The sequence below is a fragment of the Callospermophilus lateralis genome, chromosome 8, assembly GCF_048772815.1.
Source record: "Callospermophilus lateralis isolate mCalLat2 chromosome 8, mCalLat2.hap1, whole genome shotgun sequence".
NCBI lineage: Eukaryota > Metazoa > Chordata > Mammalia > Rodentia > Sciuridae > Callospermophilus > Callospermophilus lateralis.
In genome coordinates, this window is record NC_135312.1 from 35,752,845 (window position 1) to 35,779,653 (window position 26,809).

The 26,809-nt window shown below is 32.2% G+C and overlaps 1 protein-coding gene across 2 annotated transcripts in view; it reads right to left on the minus strand.

Annotated features, from left to right (window-relative positions):
- The window catches only part of Gabrg1 (gamma-aminobutyric acid type A receptor subunit gamma1), a 74,608-nt gene extending 48,424 nt beyond the window's left edge, over window positions 1-26,184 (minus strand). For both annotated transcript variants that reach the window (XM_076864435.2, XM_076864434.2), the window contains exons 1-2: window positions 26,081-26,184; window positions 4,987-5,135 (exon numbers count right to left, since the gene is read on the minus strand). In XM_076864435.2, the coding sequence (XP_076720550.1) occupies window positions 4,987-5,135; window positions 26,081-26,184 (253 nt within the window). The remainder of the gene's footprint in view (window positions 1-4,986; window positions 5,136-26,080) is intronic.
- Between the last annotated feature and the right edge of the window lie 625 nt (window positions 26,185-26,809).

Genomic DNA, 26,809 nt, shown 5'->3' on the forward strand with positions numbered 1-26,809 from the left:
GGAACATGGATGAATTCCTCTTTTACTTCAGTATTGTATAGAAAAGATTGACAAGTCTGAATATATAATAATAAGAAATAAACAAAAATCTTCTATAAACTAAACCAAAGGACAACTGAAAAATTGATGGAAAATATTTTCATAATATATCACAAAATAAGGGCAAGCAATACTGAATTAGTTTTCTAGGGCTGTGGTTGAGTATTATCAAATATTGGTAGCTTAAATCTACACTGATTTGTTATTTCATAGTTCTGAATACCAAAACCAAAAATCAAGGTTTGCAATCCCTCTGGAAACTTTTGGGAAGAATCTATTCCAATTTCTGGTAGTTGTAGTAATCCTCATTTCTCTGCAGACTACTTTTATGTCTCTCTCTCCTCTATATGTCTGTCTTTGTGCATGTGTTTCCTACCTTTATGTATTCTATCCTATAAAGATTCTTGTAGTTGGATTTAGGGCCCTCTAGGTAATTCCAAATGATTTCCTAATCTCAAAGTCTTTAATTACATTTTATCTGTAAAGATCATCCTTCCAACTATAGTTACATGCACAGGTTTTGGGGATTAGGACATGAACATCTTTTATGGAGCACACTGCATTCCATTGTGTGTGTGTGTGTGTGTGTGTGTGTGTGTGTGTGTGTGTATAAAAACTCAAATATCCATTGAAAACTAGGAAATAAAAGTGGGCATAAAATTTCCAACAGTGATATTAAATTGGAATTCAAACATAAAACATTCTCTCTCACTCACAATTAGAGAAAACACAAATTAAAACAGCAATGAGAAACCACTTCTCAGCTCTTAGGATTGCCAAACTGAAGGCTAAGACAATATGTCTTGATGTTGGGACTGCTGGGAAACAGGCATCCTCATATATTACAGATAGAAATTAAAAATGGCATAAGTCTTTGGGAAAATAATTTGTCAACTGATACCAAGAAAAACTAAATATGCATATATATTTTCATGCATACAATGTCTAGGAATTTAACATGAATTAAGTGTCCAACAATATTAAAACATATATACACACATTCTTGGTATTTGCAAGCTATTGGAAACAATCATTCATAGAAGAATGTTTGAATAAGTCATAATTCCACATGGGATTACAATGCATATAAAATATAACTGTATTTACTTGTTTGTGCAAATGAATACAGAAAGTGTAAACTAATGACCTTAGCTCATTATAGAAATTGAAACAAGGTAGAAGATAAGTTAGGACAGAGACATTGCACAAATTATATATTCACTTAGGATTTTGACTATAAAAACCATGATAATTCCCCATGCATATAAAAATAATTTAAAATGACCACAATGTGGGATGAGCTGAAAATTAAATATCACCAGTAACACTCGGATCAAACTGTGTTAAAAATGAAGAACATAATAACACTGGAAGGAAGGTTGAAGGAAGACTAACCTGATTAAATTTGGGGAACAGTATACTGACTATATTCTATAAAACAAAAGATAAAAACAATTGTATATAAATATTTTATTCATTAGTTAACTTGTTTTCATAAACATGTATGATATACAGGGATACATTAAGTTCCAAAACTACATTATGTATTTACTAGAGTTGAGCAAATAGGATACATGAGAGTCAAGTTCTCATGCTGAAAAGGGGAGTTACAAATATGGAAATGATAAAGGCTGGAATGAATCCTGTGGTGTTTGAAATGGAATCAGAGCTACCAGTTCAAATTCATGATTCATGGTATACATTCAAACAAAAGAGAAATAGAGATGCCTCTTAGTGTGTAGAGCACATTTTATTACACAATTCTGTCCACTGAGAGGGTCACAAAGCAATGACACTCAGTTTTAATGAGAGAAATAAACTCTTATATCTTGGATTCCAAATATCATTCTTAAAAGGTGGCAGGTTTGGGGGAAGTCTAAGTATTCTAGGAGAAATAGTGAGCTATATTGATGGGTCAAGATAAATCTGGAGGGTCTGATGTACTGAAAGACAGCAGGAGCTTAGAAAATAATAGGATGTGTGCAAGGACCTAGGAATTAAATTGTAGGAGGCTCCAGAGGCTAAATCTCTAATAATGTATCACCACATAAATAGAGTAATGGTATATAAATTATGAAATAAAACAAGTGTTCATGATTGTGTAATAATGCAAATAAGTAAATGGAACAGAAAGTAGAGCTCTTCCTTGTGGTAGAAGTACAATTAATACAATGATGGCAAACAACACAGTAATAAATGTCACATATAAGAAACACTGGTGGACACTCAAGCAGTGGCCAAGAGTACACTGAGAAACATTTGCACCACAGTATCTCCTCTAAACATATTTAAAAATCAAAGAGGTGAAAATAAGTATTTCCAGTAGAGAAATCCAAAACAAGCCATAAACACATAATCAAATTAACTTCACAAGGAGTAAAAAATATATTTACACACGGATTTCCTGCAGTAACACACTGAAAGGGTAGAATATCACTGTGGTATTCTTATTAAAATGCCTAACCTCATCCTCATAATAAAAACATCAGAAAAACTCAAATTCAGAGCCACTCAACTGGCCAGTACTCTTTGAAATTATTATAATCATTAAAAAAACAGAAAAATTAAAGTTCATGTACAGATACTACATTACTCAGTGTAAAATTCATTTTCAAATAGAATGATTTAAGCAATCTAGTGGAACAGAAAATTAAATAAAAAGAGATTCGCATAATAAACCAGACATTATAAAACAATGAAATTTAAGATAATTGTTTAACACAGGAAATTGAAAAAGTCAAAATTTGCTTCTGTGAAAAAATAAAATTAGAAAAAAATTCAAGATTAATTCACAAATGATTGAACAGATTACTAATAACAAATAACAAAGAAAAAAAACTCATCATAAGATTAAATATGTCCCCAAAATAATGTAACTATTCAATACTAGTAAATTTGGAAATCTTAGATTAAATTCCTTATAAAGCTTAACTTGTTGAAATTGAGAAAAGAAAAATATTAAGCTCACACATTTTATATATATTTAAAATAATGAACTGTTAAAAATCTTTCTCCCAAATCCCTCTAAGCCAACATGACTCTGACAAATTCAGTTCAATTTTCAATACCAAAAAAAACAAGAGCAAACAAACAAAGAAACCCAGGACAAAATCAGAATTGGCACAAAACCAGAATTCTTTTAAAAATTTAAGGAAGAAATAGCATCCATCTTAGATAAACTCAGAGATAAAAAAGGAGGAAACACATAATTCACTAGTAGATGCTTGTACAATTTGATTCCAAAAGGAAAAATACATTGTAGAAAGTAATATCATATTCCTCATGAACATACAGAATTTCAAAGCAAAATATTACCAAATTGAACCTATTGATAAATTTTAAAAGTTACTATATCAGAATCAAACATCATTTGCAATAGGAATGAAAATTTTAAAATTGAAAAATTACAGTAAATAGAAATAAAAGGCAAAATATGACCAATATGATTACTTCAATCCTTGCACAGAAAGTATTTGAAACATGAGGGTTGGGGGTGTCTAACAAAATAAGAACAGAAGGTAATCACCAGAGGATGGTTTAAAAAAGAAGCCCAGAGCAAACATCATACTGACTAGTAAAATATGAATTGCTTTCTCTGACATAAGAAATAAAAATATTCAACCTTGTACTTTAATCTTACTCAGAACAGTATGGTATGAAAATGTATGATTTTTGAAATAAAGAAGCAAAACACTCACTACTTGCAAAAATAATCACTATTTTCTACCTTACAAAAAGTTCAGTGGATGAGCTGGGCAATGTAGCACAGGCCTATAATCTCAGCAACCCTGGAGGCTAAAGCCTGAAGCAGAGGTTCACAAGTTCAAGGCTAGCCTGGGAAACTTAGCAAGAGCCTGTCTCAAAATAAAATTTTAAAAAGAGCTGGGTTGTAAATGAGAAGAAGAACACTTCTAGGTTCAATTCCCAGTTGAAAAAACAAAATCCAGAGGAACCCAATAATAAGTAATTAAAATTAATAAATTTAGCAAGGCTTGAGATCAGAGTAAATATGAAAATAGTCTACTCTGTTGGTACATACTAAAAACTAAAAATTAGAATAGACCTTTTTTAAAGAACCCGTTCATTCTTGCATCAACCTCCAATTATATACAATTAAATCTAACAAAAATGCTAACACTATTAATGAGAAAATAATTTAGAAAGTTAAATCTATAAATAGAAAAAAATAGAATGTTCAGGAATTTGGCATGGCAAAAGTTCAATATGTTAAAGATTCCAATTTTTATTTTGTTGACTACAAATTTAATCCAATTCAAGAAAATCTTTGTTCATTTATGTTTGTCTGTCTGTCTTAAACCATTATAGAGGAAAACTTACAAGTTAATTATGTTATAAAATTTTTACAAAATCACAATGAAATGAGAGTAACAGTCTTGAATAACTAGTTGACTACTTCCACTTAAGGTGTCCTCAAGACAATATTAATCAAAACAGCATGGAATCTGGGTGTGGTGGCACATTCTTGTAATTCCAGCAACTCCACAGGCCCTGTGTCAACATAAAACTTAAAAAGGTTTGGGGTGATAGCTCAGTGGCAAAGCACTCCGGGGTTCAATTGTCAGTACCAACAAAACAAGAACAAACAAAGAAACCCACAACAAAAACAGAATTGGCATAAAACCAGAATTCTCAATTATTTTCAAACATTGACACTTTTATGAAATACTACTCAGTATTTCAGAAAGTTCTATCATAACTGTGAAGTAGCACTTTTAAGATAGTAGTTATAAAATAATTATGTTGTAAACGTTTGTTTCTTGTCTTACCCCAGCCTGTAAACTTCTGAACAATGACTATTTCAACCAATAACCTTCAAACTCTGACATACAGGAGATACTCAAAAGAATATGAGATAAATGTTTTAAATAGTATCAATGAAGATATTTTTCATACTCATCAAAATCCCTGAAGAAAACTCAAACTTACCTCCTATGTCTGGACGAAGTTTATTGTCATAGCCCTGAAGCAATGAGTTGAGAATCTGTGTGATATCTCCTTCATGAATTTTTGGTGCCAAAACCCATGTTTTGTTCACTGTTAAATCTTCATCATCTTCGTCATCTGCTTTATCAACACTAAATAATTCAAAGAAAAATTGGGGTGATAGAAATTTTAATCAAAAAGTTTATATAAAGAATAGTTTAAGATTATTTTAATTGCATAAAGAAGTAGTAATAGGGGACAGAACATAACAGAAATGTTGCTTCCAGTAAGATTAGTGCCTTTATCTTATGAGGTATCTGATATAATAATATTTGAGAATTAAGAATTTGGTGCCAAAAATATAAGGTGCAATATTGATTTCAATGTTAAAGTGAATCTTTACTCTCACAATTGCTATCAAAATTCACAAAAACTTCAGGCTAAAAATATGAATCATGTCCCCTAGATTTGTGTAGTACCCTTAATCTACCAAACCCTAAAACAAAAAGTAAAAATTAGTGGAAAGGTCATAATAGCCTAGTAGAATATATAAAAATGCATGTATATAAAAGAATAAGGAGGCCAGGTGTGGTGGCCTGTAATCCCAACAATTCAGGAGGCTGAGGCAGGAGGATCATGAGTTCAAAGCCAGCCTCAGAAAAAGTAAGGTGCTAAGCAACTCAGTGAGATCCTGTCTCTAAATAAAATATAAAATAGGGCTGGGATGTGGTTTACTGGTTGAATGCCACTGACTTCAATCCCTGGCGCGCGCGCGCGCACACACACACACACACACACACACACACACATTAAGGAAAGATGCATAAAGAAATATTTGAAGGAAAAAAAAGTAGAAGCATTATACACTATCATGTTTCTGCTCTTTCAGTTTAAATGGGAAAAAAAAAAAAAAACAGAATATCTTATTCCAAGAATTTTGTCAAAGATTACATGATCATCAAATCACAAGTGAATGACTCATCCTCTGCACATATTCTTTTAAAGGACAGGAAGAATATATTTATCAAATTATAAGATTAGAAGAAAGAACCAAGAGATCCAATTACCCCCTGCCTTTATTTTGTATATGAGAAAACTGAAGATGAAAGGACAAAATCTAAAACTGAGAAAAAAAAAACTGACTCCCCAGTTAATAGTCCCTGCCGCACCTGTGTACTTATCAAGTATAAAGATTCAGCTTAATTCCAACTTGTGGTACAAATACGCAGTAATGTAGATATTAATCTAGGAGTCATCAAATGTAGCAATTTTTTATTACACATGAGTAACCTCACCCTTATTTAAGAAATATTATCCTAGACTTAGAATACACCCTCTTTTAGTAAATATCTAGTGCCCCAGTGAAAAGGGCCCAAAAGACTAAATGTGAACATTGGGAGAATCAAATACATCTGTATTCCACTAGGTTGTTTACATATATTTCATGGATATATTCAAGTATATTCCAGTAGTAAATATCCAACCCTTTTCTTAATATTTTTAGTTGGTCTTCTACACTATCCATTCAGATCTCTTCTGATTTAGACCTACACATCTTAGGAAATGCAGCCCCATCTCCTTTGATCCTTACTAGATATTGCTTTAGTTTGGATCTTAAACGTCCCCTAAAGGTCTATGTGTTAAGGTTTGGTCCTCAGCCTGTGGCACTAGCGGCAGGTAGTGGAAAATTTAAAAGGTACGGCCTGGTGGGAGAATATTTAGGATATTGGATACATGCCTTTGAAGGGAATGGTGGGACTCCATTGCCTTTTTCCTCTCTCTTTGCTTCCAGGATGCCACGGGGCAAGTAGCTTGCTGCCATGCCACTAGTCCAAAAGTAATGAGGTCAGCTGACCCTGGGCTGAAACTTGAGCCCAGTCAACCTTTTCTGTGTGTAAGCTGATTATCTCAGATATTTGTTAAGTTTGAAAAGTTGTCTAACCCAGGTATTAACAAAGTAATGAAAACATAATTTTAAAGAATTTACTCTCATTTCATCTTTGCAATAATTCTATAATTATTATCAATAGATAAGGGTATGTCTTACTTTTCTCCATGTCATTCCTCTCATTCCTGTCCAGGAATTATACTTCTCACTTCTCACACCACTAACTTCTAACTTGGTTGTATTACCTATAATGCCATTTTCTGCAGGATTGTACATCCCTGACCTATTGAATTCAGCTGTGTACTGGGATAAACTTTGGCTTCCAGAAAATAAGTGACACATGTCACTATCAAGCAGAAGGTTTAATGTTATTGTAGTTGATTGTGTTTCTTTTGTCTTTCTGCCAAAAGACCAATAGTGCTGAAAGTTTACTCAATTATTTTACTCTTAGAGTGAGGGTGACATGAACAGGACCACAGGTGAATCACAGTGGACATACAGCCTGAGTGAGAAATAAATATTGGTGGTTATAAGCCTCTGAGGCTTGAGAGTTGTTTGTTACCACAGTTTAACAGCTTCTGTTATGGTCCCTTGTATTTTCATGTAATGATTGAGAAAAACAAACAACAGATGTTAACTAACACATACCTCTATTCAACTACACCAAAATTTCAACAGTTCCCCCCACCAATGCCACATGAATAGAACAGATAACCTTGGTAAAATCTTTCCTAAGATATAATTTCAGTAAAGAGAATGTGCATATTATCCAAACACAGGAAGCTCCCTGGTACCGCCTGAGGCTAACTATCAAGGGTATGTGCCTTTCATATGATTACATTTCACAGATTTACAGATGAGGAAACAATCTATGAGAAATTATTCAACTTGAACAAAGAAAGTAACATTGCTAATATAGCAGGTCTCATACTCTGAAACCTTCCATACACAATGACAATGGAATACTATTTATTTTGTTGTTGTTGTTGTTGTTGTTCTACTCAGTTGTACATGACAGCAGAATGCATTTCAATTCATCGTACAGAAATGGAGGGAAACATTTCAACTCTCTGGTTGTACACAGTATAGAGACTCACCATTCACACAATCATGCATGTACTAGGGTAATGGTGTCCATCTCATCCCACCATCTTTTCTACCCCCCAAACTCGTCCCCACTCTCCCCTTTGCCCAGTCCAAAGTTCCTCCATTTTTCCCATGCCCCTCCCATCATAAATCAGCATCCACTAATCAGAGAAAACATTCAGCCTTTACTTTTTTTGGAATTGTCTTGCTTCACTTAGCATAATATTCTTCAATTCCATCCATTTACCTGCAAATGCCATAATTTTATTCTCTTTTAATGCTGAGTAATATTCCATTGTATATATATATACCACAGTTTCTTTATCCATTCATCTGTTGATAGGCATCTAAGTAGGTACCACAGTGTAGCTATTGTGAATTCAGCTGCTATTTCAATATGAGGAATATTTATAAATGATCCTGAAGACATTGACCTCACTCTTCTAAGGATGCACTAACTGTTACAAACAGAATAAAGATCAACTTTTATTTCATATTTAGTTAAGACTTTCTTAAATTTTCTCTTACAGGAATTATTTTGATATATTTAGCTTGGTGAAGTATATCTTCTTCAAAAATTTCACATTATTTTTCCTACATAAAAACAGTCTATGTATGTATGTATGTATGTACAAATAAAACAGTAAATATATTTATATATATATATGCATATATGTATACATATATATTTATAGTATTTTAATCAAAAACAGTGAAAATCTAAACTATTAAGAATCTCTGGTGGCGTGTTTTCTTAACTAGTTAGCTTTTTTAGCAATAACCCAAATTTTAGGTTTCCCTTCAGCCCTGAATCCTATTATAGAATGAAATATCTAATAGATATAGGGAGGTCATGGAATTTATAAAAAGTTGATTTTTTTCTTGAAACAACATTATATTAAAATGAAAATTTCAAGGGAAAATTTTTTTTCTATTTTGTACAGTAGCAATACAACAAACCATAAGCTCATAGTGATTTATATTCTCCTTTCCCAGATAGCACAGATGTAAAGAAAACCATTACTAATAATATCACAAAGCCATCTTTTCTCATTTTGCCAATAACAGAAAAAAATTTTATCAATTAATTTGTCCACAATTTTCCTGTAAGCTATCAAAATTAACTTCAGAATACTTAATTACTTTATGTTTATTATTATTAGTAATAGTAGTGATATTATTGTGGTTAAATAGTACTTTTAATTTTTTTTCTGAAGTTATAGATGGATAAATGCCTTTATTTTATTTGTTTATTTTTATGTGATGCTGAAGATTGAACCCAGAGCCTCACACATGCTAGGCAAGTGTTCTGCCGCTGAACTACAATCCCAGCCCAGTACTTATAAATTTTAAAACAGTTGTCATAGCACACCTGATACCTTGATCTCTGTTAGAGGGCTGGGAAGTTTTTATAACTTTTATGTATTTTGTATAACTATTCATTTGGATAATTATTAGTTTCATAAATATGATTTTCAACTTATTTTAAATAAATTAGTATTATTTCTACTTAAATGGAAATACTTTTAGAATTCTGATAATGCAAATTTAAAAACTGTTTCCTATATTGATTGATGTCTTCACTGTGATTAGCCATTGTGTGTCTATAATATAACATTAGTTACCTACTATGTTTTAAGAACTGTCTGTCATTTTTTTCACACATTTTGATATTTAATCCACAATAATTTCATGAAATAAATATTTATGTACTTATTTTTTAATACCTTTATTTCATTTGTTTATTTTTATCTGATGTCCAGGATCGAACCCAGTGCCTCACACATGCCAGGCAAGCACTCTACCACTGATCCACAACCTGGCCCTTATACTTATTTTACAGATAAAAAAAAATAGCAATCTTCAGGGCACACAGTTATTTAATGATACAATCAAGATTTAAAACAAGATTGCTTTAATTTGAAGACATGTTTCTCTTCCCTTTGAAGTTTCACTGCATCATCTCATGTTATTTTTATTGAAAAATACAGGGGGTTGGGTTTTGTATTTCCAAATTCAAAAGAACACAGAAATTGTTATGGTATGTAATTGGGAATTACTTGGATTGTGTGTGGCTAGAATGCTTAGTCTCTCAGCCCTTGTGTTCTGGGAAGCTAAATAATCCTCTCAATGAATCACACTTGTGATGAAGATGACTTTCTAATGTGCTCAGTCTCTGACCCAGTGTTTTAATTCACTTATGGAGGAATTACCATGTATTAAAAATGCATGAAGTGCTGGGAATACAAAGGCAAATAACACTATATTCCTAACTTAGATGATCATATTTTCTAATAAAGGAAAATATTACTCAAACAATAGAGAGAACATTACACACAATAATGCTTATAACAGTTTAATGTGATAGCACAATTTTAAAACAATAAGAGTATGGTTTCAACAAATGACATACTCACATAATAGAATGTATACATCCACTCAATTGATGGTAAAAGTCTCTAAAAACATGAAATTATGTTCATAATTCAATATTGCATGAAAATAACAAAATAATCTCTTTCCTTTATCTATGTAAAATAATTTAAAATGCTTGATGTGAAAACACTATAATGTACACACTTAATATTCTACATAAGTGGCAGTATGAAAAATTTATTTTTTTCTGTATGTTAATAGTAGCCAACAGTTTTCCTGGATACATTTTATAATATAAATACACAAAAAAGAGTTAATTTTTCAGGAATGCCTACCTTAAAATGAATTGCTGCTTTTTGTATACCAGAAAGTGCTCTGAAATAAATATCTAATCATACAAAATAAATAATTAAATAGAGACTTTAATGGAGAGAGGCAGGGCATTATTCTCTGTCAAGAAAATTATCATGGCAGCCCTGAAAATTTGCCCTTCAGTTCTCTGGACTGGGAACATTAGCTGCCCTGCCAGCCTGGCTGCCAGTGCTCAGGATTGGCAGTCTGTGCAGACCCAAGCTGCCCCAGGCTGCTTTCAGGCAATAACTGAATGTGGAGGGAGCAGTAGGGCAGATCCATTCTTGCCTCAATAAGGGCTACTCTAAAAGGATACTTGCCTTGGAGGAACTCCACTGGCCTAGCAAGACTTTCTTAGAAGCTCGCTACACTCTGAGACTCTTTTGACCCAAACTCCTTCTCCACCCTCTACTTTCATAGATGTCAGACATGCATATTACCAAAATTTCTCTTCTCTCAAGCCTACTCAACATTCTTCCTCCTATGATTCCTAGACAATTTTTAAAAAATTTGTCTTGCATGTCTAATTTCATATTGGCATCAGCTTCTTAAAGGCCTCTGCTTGTACATTCTGCAATTATAACTTGCAACTACTTATTAAAGAAAGTTTTGAGTCATATAAATTGTTTACTTATTTTATTCTAATACTGTATATATATTCAGATGATATAAGAAACTATTGCATGTGAAAGTTGGTTTTTTTTTTTTGGGGGGGGGGTTGTTGGTATCAGGGATGCTTAACCACCGAGCCACTTCCACAACCTTTGTCTTTTTATTTGTTTGTTTGTTTGTTTATTGAGATGGGGTCTCCCTAAATTTATTAGGCCCTTGCTAAGTTGCTGAGGCTAACCTTGAACTTACACTCCTCCTGCCTCAGCCTCTGGGATGAGCCACTGGGATGTAAGAAGTGCTTTAATGACTGTTTAACTTTTATGTAACAAATAAGAGCTTTTAATTAATAGCTAAGAGATGATTTAAGTAAAGACAAAACAAGAAGAGGACTAAGCCATACATACATGAAGAGAAACCATCTTTTCCACTAGAGGGAAAATATGTCTAAAGCAGGTCAATCAATTAATATAGTCCATTTTTCATGAAAAGGTAAATATTCACTGAAGTTTGGCCCAATCAGTCCTGATTTACAACTGATGTCCTGGAATAGTTTTTAATAGCACCTTCTCACCACAAAATGACCTACTTTGTATGACAAATTATGCAGTCACCCTGTATATAGTTCACATAAAAGTAACTGCAAACGTTCTGTTTCTGACACTTGAGGGAGCCTCTTCCATTAATCTGGTAATAAAGCAGTGATGAAACCAAGAGTAGCTTAATGAATTGCCTAAGGAATATCACTAAAGCCTGAAGGAATACTGATAAAATTTTTCCTCCATCGTTTGAGCAAACATATTATAATTGCAAGTTAAATGCACTGATGATGATTTATATATTTCTTTGAAAAAAGAAACAATTGCTGCTCCTTTTACTAAGTAGATACATTGTTTTTTAAAAAGGATTGAGAAAAACATAATAAATACTTTGTGATTTTCTACTCACATTTTGACATTTTTATATTAATTAATTGATTATTAAATCATCATGGTGAAAAATTCTTCTATGCTTTTACAAAACAAATTTGTTTTTTACATTATTATTCTTTGAAGTTACCCTAGTTTTATTCTCTAAAAAATCTGTTAATAAATATTAACAAGTTAATCGGTTAACTCAGTACTGACATACTAGCTAAATACACTTGAACAAGGAATCTGAGTTTTGCCATTTTACACTTAGAAAATGAATAAATATAGACACAGAAATCATGATTATCACTATCACTCTTATATTAATACCATCAAAAACAATTAACTAGGACATTTTGCTTGTACTGTCAATTTATTATTAATAGACAATTAACCAGAATGCTTTGTTTCCATCATTAGGGTTTGTTACTCACTTGAGTAAAATCACACATAAGTGGTTATACTGGGGGAAAAAAGTATGTATACAATTTCAAATTTGATATTTTCTATAGGCTTTAAATTTTTAGCCCTCCCATTAAGCATCTTTAGGAACATACAATGTTCTAAGTGCTCACATGATTAGAAACTGTTGTGTACTACTGCTTACATCAAAAAAGAAAAAAAATGGAGATGGAATTTTGAAAAAGTATATGATTTCATTAAGTTCTCATAACTACTTAATAACAAAATAAATTCCAAATAATTATCATATCACATATAAAATGAGCATAATTAAGTAATTCAGGTGTATCAATGATCATACTTACCAGGTCCTTTACTAGTTACTTAGAAGAATATCTTCTAGTTAAATGTGATGGTAGGTTGTGGCAGAAAGAGGTTACTATGCAATATTTTAGGAACTCCAAAACAGTAGATTATGCAATAATCAACTATTTATGAACCCAACACCCAGCTCAAAGAGTAAAACCTCTCTTTCCAATGATTATAACTGTTATAATGAATGTGGTACAGTATTATAGTAAATTTAATCATTAGTATGAATAGCTAATTATTATATTTTTGATTTACATATGGATCCCTAAATGACACAAATATACAAATAACTAGTAAATTATTAAAGTATAGTCGCATAATTCATTTTTCCTATTTAATGGCTGTGAAATAGTGCCTAAATTTTATTTCATCATATTTTCTTGATTGTTAGTAAAATAAAATATAGATAATAATCTGTGAGTACAGTAGAATAATGCTAATTTATATGTATTGGTCATTGGACCTTATGAAATTTATATTCCAATTAGTTTTTTAAAAAATTTCATTAAATTTCATTCAACTTCATTTGAAAAAATATCTGGTAGGTGATTATTGTGTACCAAGAATCTTCCTGGATATTGAGGAAACAAAAGTGAACAAAACAATCTCCAGAGATAGAAGATAGAGAGAAGATTGAAAGCACATAGATAGAAGATGGAAGCTTAAATCCTGTATTAATAATAATTTTTAATGATAGTGTGATTTAACATATGATAAGTCTATAAATATCTTTGAGACAGTTTTATCATTCAACTTTTAGAGCTTAGAGCTTTGTGAATCCTTAGATGATGAACAAATATTAGAAAGCTTTTGTAACAGGTAATTTAGGACTTCATTCTGAAAATGGTAGACATGCTATCATTTGTTTCTCAGAAATCAACCAAAAGTAGCGAAGAGAGAAGAAATAAAGTCCTAACCACCATTAAAGATAACCCAGAAAAATGCTAAAATCCAAATCATAAAATTAAAGACATGGCTATAGATATCTGGGCGAGCCAGAAAATGGTCCTTTCTTAAGTTAGGGGCATACTTTCAAAGCAAATTAAAAAAAAAAAAGATGCATGTTCTGCAGATGTGGGCTTGCTAAAAACAAAACAAAGTGAAATGAAAGCTTAGGTCAATTTGCTGAGACTGAAGGAAGAATAACACAGATATATACATATATATATATATATATATATATATATATATATATATATCTTTATATTTATATTTATTTTATTGAAGGAGAATAGAGTTTCTGCATTTCAGAGAGTCCTATGGCTCTCTATCTTGGCTACCTGAACATTATGGTGATGTGGAAAGTTTGGGAGTATGTGATAATTAATAAACAAAGTGAAATATTTTTAAAGGCAATTGCTAACTTGAGAGAATATTTTAAATTTAAAACCTTCCTATATTACACAAACATAAACCTCTGACTATATGGATATAGCCATCATTAATGTAAACATCAAATATGGCTTGATCAGTATCATATTGTCTATCTTCAGATAGACATCTCTGGTTTCAGAAAGTATTGCTGAAAATACTTCCAAGTTAATCTTATATGATCATTAAAAACAAAACCAATAGAAAAATCATGTTCTGAGCAAAAGATGGGCCAAAATTATTTTCTTCTCCACGTTCCAGTTCCCTTGTCACAAATAGCTAGTTTTATAGACACTTCTGCATATAATTTCCTATTTTGCTTTAATTTGAATTCATCTAAAAACAACCCACATGGATGTGCCCTATTGGTAGCCCAGGGACCTATATCTCAGGCTAAGTTGTTTAGAATAAGGTAGACACATTACCCCTCTAAGTGAGGCAGTCATTCACTTCTGCCCTTGGGGAATTTTATCCAATGATTGCAGAAATTGCTAGTTTGTAGTGCAGTTCAGTTAAAGGCTTAGCCCAAGAAGGAAAATGCAGGGATTTCTGCTACCTGGACCTCAGGACTTTCCTGTTCCCAATTTTTCTGTGTTTGGTTGATCAATTCTTCACTAGAGCTCAGGTAGTCAGTCATTCGTATATTTGTTTGTTTAGTTAGTTTGCTTAAGCACAGTTTTTTTTTTAATATATAAAAAGCACAGTTTTAAAAATATTTAATTGTTTTTAGGATAAAAAGTATCTTCTACTACAAAAGATCTTGACAAACAGAGTTTATGTTCTTTGCTTCGTTTCATATTGATAGGGAAGAGGCAAGATGACTAGGAGAACGAATATGCCTCCTATTTTCCATTAACTGCCTAAATTTAACATATGGTGGGGTAGCCAGTGGTAAAGCTTGTTACATGCAGTGTTCCTTAGCAGAAAGTACCCTTGTCTACCAACAAACAACATTTTAAAGTAGTATGCTTTATTAACTGAAAATATACTCTAGCAAGAACACTTTTACTACTTCCAATTTTCATAAAAGCTCATAAGGTCATAGCTGAAAACTGAAAGAACACTTAGTCTTAGTATGCTCAACTGAATTAAGCTCAGGATGGCCAATATTTTTAATGCAGTAATTATTAGGTATCTGAATTTATTTTGTTACACCTCATACCTCCTTTACTTGTTATCTGAACTTGGAAACATTTTTAATTAAGATTTTGTAAGTCAAATAAAATAATTAGACATATTTTTAAACAATCATTTTCCAAGTTTGTGATGAGGCTGAATGTGAAAATGATAACAGAGGAAGAATGATGGTACAGGATCACCTGGTTCATCTTTTCAGTTCCAGTGTAGCCACCATGATGTCATTATTTTGAATAATTTTGCAACCATCCACTGCTCCCCCTTTGCATTCTTTAATATAGTTTCCTTTTCACTTTTCGTTAATTATAAATTCATTATAGCTCATTATTTCTCAGCTAAATTTTAAATATTCTTTACAAAGTAGTATGAATACAAGGATTGTGATGTTCTCCTAATAATACATAACAATATGTATAATGCAAAATGTTTTAACCTGATTGCAAAAGTTATTATTTAGTAGTTCAATGCAATGATTCTAAATTTCATACACACATACACACACACACAAAGACAAATGCACACATACACCCTCTCACTGTCAGTTATTTCTTATCTTCCTAGTCTTTTCTTCTATCTTTCCTCCCTTCCTCCCCTACTTCCTTCTTTCTTCTCTTTCTCTCTTTGACTCTTCTGCTCTGTATCTCATATAAGCAATTATGACTGTGATCCCAAATTGTAGAGTTTGGGACCACTGAGTAGAAATGACAGTTTCACTAGCATTTTTTTTTGAAATATCAGTAACTCTAACCTATTTTGTGTTGTCTAGATATACTGTAATCTTATTAGTTTGTTTTCAAAAACTACAAAAATATCATGTTTTACGAACTTTCCAATTGGACAATATTTCTACTAGAGGCTTTGACCTTCAAAATGACTTGTAATCATGACCATTATTTTCTTAATTGAACTATCATTGGAATCTATTGTACAAGTAGTGATATAATTCAATTTTAATAAGACCAATAAGAAAATGAAAATTTAATTCCATATTTGGTAAAATACTGATGTATGGTAGAAAAATATTGATGGTAGGAAAGATAAGACTCTAAACAACATAATGGAAATCCAATAGGTTTCCTAGTGCCTTCTGAGCATTCATGAAATATTTAAACATCTATCAGAAGTAGCATTAGAAAAGTTTTGTTTTGATTCCGTTTGAAATACTTGGGGAAGATACTTAATGGAAGATGATGATAAGCATGGAATGAAAAAAAATGCTCAGAATTATATAATACAGGGGAAACTTAGCTGACAGGGAAAAATGAGTTTATAGTTTCTTCATATATGACTCCTAAGCTAGGAAACCAAGTTGGTCCTCCTTTGTTCAACTGAATTAAGCTCAGGATAGCCAATATTTTAAATTTAATGATTATTAAGAATATAAACTATTTGTAAATTAATTTCTTATACAAAGAAACAAACAATATATCCTACCAGGGTTAAGTCAATTTTTAAAATTTTCTGCTCTATCAATGTACAGTAAGATTTCAGTTAGATATATTACTAAATCATCTGTGAAGATGATGTTTGGCTAACTCTATTGAACTGGAAAACAATTTTGTCTAGTTCAACTTGCTTAATGTGGTCCAGGCATGCACTCATCAAGTAGGAGCTAAATGTGGAATTTCTGATCTTGCTTATACTAAAATTTGTTTAAAATGAAAGAAATTCACTCTTTCACAATAACCTTAGCATTCTCAACATATTGTGTTAGTTCTCATCATGATCCATGAGTATGGGAATTTTTCTCTCTTTTTTTTCTGATGCAATGTCAGTACTTAGAAAAATGTCTGGCACAAAGTGAGCACACAATTGTTTGTTGCATGAATGAGTAAATAAACAAGTATCCTATAAATTTTATAAATGAAGATAACTGAGTTTCTGAGAGGTTTAAGTAACTTGCCCAAATTCTTACTTCTAGTTCATTGGCACAAGTAGCATAAACTAAGAATATTGATCATATTGCCTCTTAGTTAACTATTTATTTATTTATTTATGAACCCTATAAGCTCTAAGCAACTATAAGAAAGGGCCTAGGGCATTCAATATGACATCACTGGCATCTGGCCCAAAGTTCAACACACTCTAAGGGTCTAATAATTATTTTAAAAATTACAGTATAGGTGAATGGATGGAAAGGATGTGAGAACTCAGGGTGTTATTTTTAGGTAAAATTCAGGTGAATTTAAGACATTTTCAATTATATCTATTGGGCATAATAGGAGAATTATGATAGCTAATCTTACATATTTTTTAATTTTCTGATACTAGTACTAATCCATTTAAATATATAGAAATCTATTATAGGATCAAAGTTACTAGTTGATTTATAAATAAACAATTAAATTATTCATCAAGTTGTATGGAAATGCTGATTAATTCAGAAGAAATCAAAATAATGTTCCTAACTCACATAGTATAATTAAGAACAAAGTATAATAAAGTGTAAAACAATTAAAGAAGATGTTGAAAATGCTTTTTTGACCTTTGGGGTGAGGGGACCATTAGTGGTAATCGGTAACCAACTTAGGAACAACAAAAAAAAAAAAATTAAAAGAATTCATGAATGGCATAGATCACTTTAGTCAATGCTAGAGACAAAACATCAGCTGACATGTATTTACAATATAGCTAATATACAATAATTCAGAGGGCAAAAAGCAAAAAATATATTAAATTTTGCTAATACTGCAAGAGAAAGTAAACTTAAAATGTAAAATTTTAGTGATATGGACAAAATATTAACAAATTCATTACATCAAGTAGTGATAATAATATGGATAAATGGTATATGTTATAACCATCAACAGAATGTGAGATTGGCATTATGATAAGTAATTTGACAATACTGATACATATATTGAAATAAAAGGCATGGATAGACACACATGAAATGTTTAAAATAGACAAAATGCAAGTGAGATAATTCATTATGGAATGATTTCATAAATTATACCTCTATAATGCAGAATGCTACTCTATCATTAAAAACAAAATAAAATAGGTTTACTGATCTACAAAGGTAGATAGGTACCTATAATTTTATTACAGAATGTTTCATTGGTTTCAAAAAGGATTTGGGGCAATTCCTAAGCCTATTGGAACATAGTTTATCAATTTACACACAGGAATATAAAATTCTAATCATTAATAAGAAGGGAGAGTGTAATAACAGAGTAGTTTTTAAATTAGTAGATACAGTAGCATATATTTAGATTGTAAAAAAGAATTATTAAAATGGTTTCTAAATGTTTTTGGTTATACAGTTGAAACTTTTGTAGTTTAATGATTGATCCTTAGGATAATAACAAATACTACTAATAAAACAACATTCTTTGCCAACCTTTGAACTTTTGTTTTTGTTTTATTTACTTTGTTTTGCAGGTCAACTGTGCTATTTAAAATAGTGTGTAGAAAACTACAAACCATATATTCCATGACTAGTCTTCAGAGATGTGGTGAATATCCAGAGATAATAAATGTTCTTTTGGAACGACTTCTATGTGGATATTTTTTGAAAGAAGAGAAAGGAAACAATATCATTATAGTATATTTTTAAAATCCTCTGTTTCCTAGTTTTTTCTTTTTTTTTTCTTTTCTTTTTTTAGTTTGTATCCATAAAGCCTACTAGCACATAGATTAGATTAAGAAATGATTCAACCTTTCATGACATTCACATTTTGTAAATCTCTGATGCATTTATTCATCGGATAAATGTTTTAAGTCTGCTAAAATTTTGCAAAATGAAATCATCATATTGAGACTTTAAGTTATAAAATACATAAAAAGACCTTAAAAGTGAAAAAGATGGAAATTAATACCTCTGAGTATAGAAGCATATGTATTTTTTCTTCTCTCAGAATCTTAAAATCAGACTGAAACATAAGATAGTCTTGGATCATCCACTTTAAAAAGAAGAAAATAAAAACAAGGACAAAAGAAACAAGCAACCTTTTCTTTTAATCTATTTGAGTTATGAATTTAAGGTTTTAAAAAAATAATTAGTAAATAAATCCCAGAAGAAAACATATATTCATAAGTCACATTTACCTAATAAAAATAGATTATAGAATACAGAGATATGAGTAGCACTGAAATCCAATCCAGCCAATATGGCTACTACTTTGCTAATCAGAAGGCCAATTTGTGTAATAGGTACTCCTTACTCAAAACATTGTGAAATATGCTGGAAAATAATTTTTATACTGGCATGCACATCAAGGATGGCTGAGAGGTGAATGTGTTTCTATACTTAGGCAATTCACATATTGTATAATTATAAGTGATAGTCCTAGAAATCTACTCAAAGATTAACTTGAAGATCAGAATCTTCCATTCTAGAGTTTATTTGATTGCTTGTTTTTGCTATTCTGGGTATCATACACAGGGTCTTGCATGGTCTAAGCAAGTGCTTTACCACTGAGCTACATGCACAGTCCCATTCTAGCAGTCTTAATGTTATCTGGGGAAACCAAATCACACTAACATTAAAATGTTTGTATTAAACCAAATATATCCTGATAATAGATTTTCTGATCTTCCCACTCTATCTATAGGTTGAAGAGCAGGAACTATCTAGTTTAATTGCATATCTCTATGGCTTAGCATAGTCTCCATTACTTTGTCATTTGATGCTTATCCAAAAATAAAGACAAATGTTAAATTTTACAGTACATGTTTTCTGGGAGAAAAGAATTCCCACAGTTCAGAATTTCACTATTACACTAAATTATATAGCCTTTAGTAGGATGTCACTATTTTAATGCCACAGAATAGATGACCAGAGAACAAAGCTTTCAAAAAACTACCAAACTCTGAAACCAGACCAGGGGTCACAGTTATATTACCTGTCTCTACAGCCTTCACTAACATTGACCTGAACTTGTGCATATTACAACTGACAGCATACAATCTTTTTCCAGAGTTGCATTGATGGCAGCTTCCTTAGTATTCTCATGGCACCTCATCTAGAATTCTCAGTAGTACTTACATTTCACCTTTTTTCTTGTTTCTATTAATAAGTCATCTCAACCTAAACTACCAGAATTAAGTTCACCAGAAACAAGGCCTCAGATTTCTCTGTCCTGTGCATCTCACATAAGTCGTATATATATCCTATTCATACTACAGAAACACAAAAGGCAAGGACTTTATCTTGCTTAACATTTTATCTGCAGGTCCTAAGAACCTTATTACATAAAAAATTCTGGGTAAATAGTTGCTAAATAAATGGCAAATTTTAAATGTATGTTTACAGAATGCATTAGCAGCTAAGGCTATTTTCTGAAACACAAGACTTGATTTTCCAAACTATTTTAATACTGAGACAATTCAATTCTCAGATGTTTAAAAATAGAAAGAAAATCATAAATTTATCTGCCTCCTACAGAGTACAAGAAACCGCTAACAGGCTTCTGTTTGAATAAACCTAGTGATTAGGCATCCATTATCTTGTTAAAGGACCTCTATGTGGCATGAAAATCTGCCTTCAAGTAACATTCACTGCTTGGTTATGGTATGACTGTACAAATATACATAATAAATTCAACTGTGATTTTATGTAATATCCTTTAAAATAAAGTAGCCATTCCTCAACAAAACTTATTTACACACACAAAAAAAAAATCTTGCTTTTAATTCTTTATACTATAATCTTATTTTATTGATCAAGGAGTTCAGGGTGTCAATGTTTTTTTTTTCCTAAAATAATTTTTCTAGCAATGTACATGATATCCCAGAAAGTACATAATATATGTAGAGTAGATTTTTCTACTTACTCTGCCTCTATCAATCAAAGGATAATTACATTATCTTTCCTTCCTTTCCCAGTCCTTCCCAGAATGGCTCTCCTCTCCCTTACCCTTCTCTCCTATGTCTCTTCTTTTCTCTTTCCTTCTCTTCCTTTTCCTTCCCCTTCATCCATAGTCAGTCTACTTGCTTTGATTTATATTGTATTTGTAATCTGAGTGGTTTGACCTTTAAAAATTCAGGCTTTGGACATAGAATACTTGTATTTGAGATTTGAATCCAACACTTATCACCAAAATGAGAATTAAGTTTTCAAAAAATCTCTGCCCGTTTTTCCATGTGTAAAATGGGCAAGTAACAGTATCTGGACTTTATTCTCCCTTCCTGTTTAACTGGAAATTTGATTAAATGTCATAATCTAAGCTGGATATTTGTCTTGAGAATTTCCCCATAGTCTTCTAGTACAGCTGATGAGAAATCTTATGGCTCTTCAGTTCTCTTTTCTTGATCATGATTTGTTCTCAAGCATCTTCTAGCCTCAAGAATTTAAATCCTCGAGCTATGTCTACTTATTTTGACTAAAAGATGTTTTCTTTTGATTAAAACCATATATCTAGATCTTAGCGGATAGATAGGCGCCTTATGGGTAGTGCTCCTGTGTACTCTTTTCACTGTAAGCTTAGCATATAGCACTAGGTTCCACACACAGCAGGCATTCAATAAACATTTGTTGAATACCTGAATGAGTGATCTCTCCCAAACCTAAGGGTATTAAATTGCACACAATGATTTAAGGATTTCATTCTACTGGACTTAAAATCACTTTAACAAAGATCAATGCTACTGTGATTTTACATAATATATGCTATTCTGCCTTTTTCAGACAAAACAGTAAGTGATAGGTTCTTTGCACAAATTTTCTTTCTTGGTCTTGAAATAATCTGGAAACATAGATGACAAATAAAAACTCTCTGCCTCAAAACTTGGCTGAGATTATTCCAATGGGAAATGGTAAAGCTGAAACTAGATTTTAAATTTGATGGTAAAATCCAGACTTTCCACTTGGGGCCTGCTCTACTCCATTTGAGCCCATTCCTCCTCTTGCCTCATAGCAGTCATTTTCTCAATATCTCAAAAGCCACTTTTAAACTTTGTATCCTTCCTTGTCTACCCTCTTTGGCCTCCATCTTCATTCTTGTATCCCAAGGCAATTTTAATCACATTTAAGAAACTATAAAATATTATATTAATCTATTTAGTGTTTGAATGAAATGTCAAGCATTTCCTTTTATTACTTAATCAAATGTGCATTTTATAGTATAGAATGGAATGAACTTGAAAAAAGGTATTTCTTCTTTGGATAATTTAAAAGACTTTACAAACAAGAGACTTGTCAATTATGACATTTGTATTTTATTTTCAAAATTATGTTGTCTCACAGTTCTTTAAATATGTAATTATCATGAAGCATCATTTTCTTCTCAAGTTTTCTTGGTTATCTTTAGTATATTAGAAATTTAAACCAAAAATCTAGACAACTAAAGAAAAATCTTTCATTCACTACCACCCCCACAGAAATATTGTTAAAGTATATTTTAAAAGCAATTATATTTGAATATTTTCATCTGGGAAGTTGAATGCTACACTGTATGATTATTGATTCATGGAAAATGTTTCTATAAAAACAAGTGTTTTCCTTGAGATTGTCTCAAAATATAACTTGTTGATCAAAGTTGATCATAGCTTACATTTTCGAACACATAAAATCTCAAGGCGCTTTTTAAACTCTTTTTGAAAACCTGATTATAGCTAGATGTTTTTTTTCAACATTACAAAGAAGTCAAAGAAAGCTGAATAAAGTTAAACCAACTTGAACAGAGACCATAGGGTCTCCTGATGAATGTAACACAGGATCCATGACTACAGGTTTTAGCTACAAAAGAAGGATCAGTGTTCACAGTTTACCAATATAAAAATCAATATAATCTTTCTCCTTTATGTTTTTAATGAAAAGTAATAAAGAGAGAAAGTATTAATGGAATGTTTTAATGAAGGTTTTAATGAAAACTATTAAGGAGAGATGGTTTTGCATCTGATTAGATATAAGAAACAATAAGGACTAGAGATGTGGTTCAGTGGTAGAATGCTTGCCTAGCAGGCAGAAGGCTCTGGATTTTACCCCCAGCACCATCACACAAGAAAGCAGGAAAAAAAAAAAGTCAGCTAGGCATGGTGGTGTCTGACCATAATCAAAGCTACTTGGGAGGATAAGGCAGGAGGATCCCAAGTTTGAGGTTAGCCTAGGCAAATCAGTGAGATATTGTCTTGAAATTAAATAAATAAACAAGGACTGGGAATGTGGCTTAGTAATAGAGTGCTTGCCTTGCATGTGCATGCAGGAGAATCTGGGTTTGATCCCCCAAAACACAACAACAAAGATTAGTCAAGTACAGTGGTGCTCCTCTGTAATCTCAGCTACTTGGGAGACTGAGACTAGAGGATCAAAAGTTTAAGATTAGCCTGGGAACCTTAGTGAAATCCAGTCTAAAAATTCAAAAAGCAAACAAAAGGGGTTGGGGATGCAACTTAGTGGTAGAACCCCCAAATACTACACACAAATTAGAAAACAATAGCTTCCAATTTGGCAAATTCAAAAACAGATTATTTGAGATGATTGTGAAGATTCATTTATTTGTTTTATGTCATCAAAATACTTATAAACAAAACTACCTGTGGTCAGTTTTGAAAAGATCCCTCAGAAAAAGAAAGAAAAAGGTAAATATGATTGTATGTGGTTTATGCATGTTAACATCAATTATCTCCAAGTATTAAAAGCATGAAAAGTTCAGCACAACTTTAGCTACTTTATAAATGGAAGGCATAAACTTTCATGAGGCTCTAAGAGCTAATTATAACAACAGATTTGTTTTTTAATGTATATTCATTGAATGAAATAATGCAGTTTATCTTTAGTATTATGATAAAATGAATTGTTTATCAATCAAACTGTGTAACAGCCACTCATGCACATGGTAAAAAAAAGTATATGGCACTCACATTTACAAATTTCCCTTTTGAGAACTACTAAGATAAACTAGTGAAGCAATCCTTGAGTCATTTGATGTTTCAGTTCAAATCTTACATGCATTGAATACCAACACTGGAAACATAAATGCCTACTGCTATCCCTCATTTCTTAGATTAAGCAACTGAGTCCAGACAGGTTATAGATGCTTGACACATAGGATTATGTATTCATACTGCTAAGCCTGTGCCTTGTCCACCACACCACTGAGTTCTTTAACTCTGAGAAACTGGAGTTTAGGAGCCAGTTGCTATTATTTTAACATAAATATCCTCAAAAACAAATATACTTATTTAAAGGATTTCTTGAATGGAAAACATGATTTTTTCCTAAGTGGTTTGCCTGTTAGATTGAAAGAGAAAGTTGTCCTTACAACAACAGAAAGAGTATACAGGTTGTTACTTCAGAAAACCACTAAGTAAATTTGCCTTTACTTTTGTAATACTATGAAGATGTGTGTTCTATTTGAATAGTGTCTATAAAATTTTGTAATATAGTCAAAGAAATAAGTCATCATGATGCAACATATATAAGGAATGATTCTTTGATGAACATGTTTGTTATATAGAACATTTGACAGTCTAAGGGAAATGTATATATAAACTGAAACTGTGAAATCAGGAAAATACCAAATGACAAAAAAATTTTCCGGTAAAGCTGATATTACTTATACTTTAATCCAATCTCGATTTTCTGAAAGAAAATGTATTTGTTCTATTTGCTTGTAATGGCAAAAGCAAATACCCCAGCTATACACTAAAATTATAATAATAATTCATTTTAGCGATGCTACAGTTTTAAAGACATGTTTCTATCTTCATAGTTCCTTAGTCGTGTTCTAAGAGGAATTATATAATATAATAATATAACTTTAAATATAGACACTTATTTAAAATAAGTTACATGATCTTAGTGTTGTAGACCAGACATGTATAGTGCCTATGTTTTTTAATGAATGCATTTTAATTCTTTTCACCCTCTATTCTTTCAAATGATCCATATATGACATCTGAGCATTTCATTTCCTTACCAGAATAATTTCAAAGTTTCATTGAAAGCTATTGCCGCCTAATCTTGTTCCCCTTGTGATTGGTAATATCATGCACACATACAGCCAAGATACTCATATCACCTTACATTTTGTAATTGCTAGTGGACAGCCAACTAAAATAAAACCCACTCAACTCTGGTTTCAATAAAATATACAGGGTCATTTCTAACTTGAAATTTACACATTTTCAACCTTGATAGAGATTTTAGCCAGATTTATAATTTTATAAAACATTGGTTTATTCCAGAAAGTTAGTAAAGAATAAGAGAGAAAAACAGTACAGTATATATACAGGAAAGCAACGAACAAACAAACCATGCATGCTGTTAAGAAGTTTGTGAGATAGCTCTGTCTTTAAAATGCAGAATCATCCAGAAAGTTCATCAATGGCATTCATTCACTAAATTTAATAGCAAAGTCATTTCTACTCTTCCACACCCATTCCCAGTAACTGAACCTTTATTAGTTTGTACTCTGCTTGAAGTAAAAAAAAAAAGCAGCAACTGAACTAATCTCAGTGCTTCAGAAATAAGCTAATTTCATGCTGAGAGTGAGCAGATACAATCAGAAGATAAAATGATGGTAAATATTACACATGTTCCCCCAGGAAATGCAATTTCTTTAGAATGATTTCTTTTAAAGAAATAGAAATACAGGGAAAGAGTTAGATGTCAAAAAAAAAAATAGTTTTAAGTTTTGAATTTACTCACCAGTTTCCCAAATGCAGGGTCAATAATAAGAACATCAACCTCACCCCTCTACTTTGACTCCACAGAAGAAAAGGGGAGAAGAGAAAAGCTTTCCAAGAACCCATCGGGATCTCTTTTTCTGTTAACACTGCCCAATCTCCGAACCAGGACTTTGCCTCCCACCTCAGCAGCAGCCCAGTGAGTAGGAGCTGGGAGAGTGTGGAACGGCAATACACCTCCTAACCAGGTAGGATGCGACTCCCAGCGGAACTAAGCCGGGAAGCCAATCAAATCCCGAGGATGCTGGCATAAATTATCTTAAAAGGAGTTGGACCAATCAGTGGCCCAGAGAGGCGGAGCTTCCCCTACTAGAAACCGAGCCCAGTAGGGAAAAGGGCTCCGTTTTTCTAAAAGAAAATAAACCTCTACTTCCTCCCAGCCACAGAGAAACGTTTGAGTGGCCTTGACAGACCTCCTCCCTAGGGAAAGACTGCCTCCCTCTCCCCCGCCGCCCAGTCCCCAGCCTGCCCTCCTGTGTGTTTCAGAGAAAATGCCTCTTTCCCACTCCTGGGTTTGGCTTCTGAATCTGTTTTCCCAGAGAGATCAGGGCGAAGCAGGCATCGCCTGTCCCTCCCACCCCCACCCCCGGGCTAGGGAGAATTCGGTTCATTTTGGTTAATTATCATGTGTTTATTTTGAAGGTGGGGCGGTGCCTCGTCTTTTTGCACACCTCCTACCTGACCCAGTGCT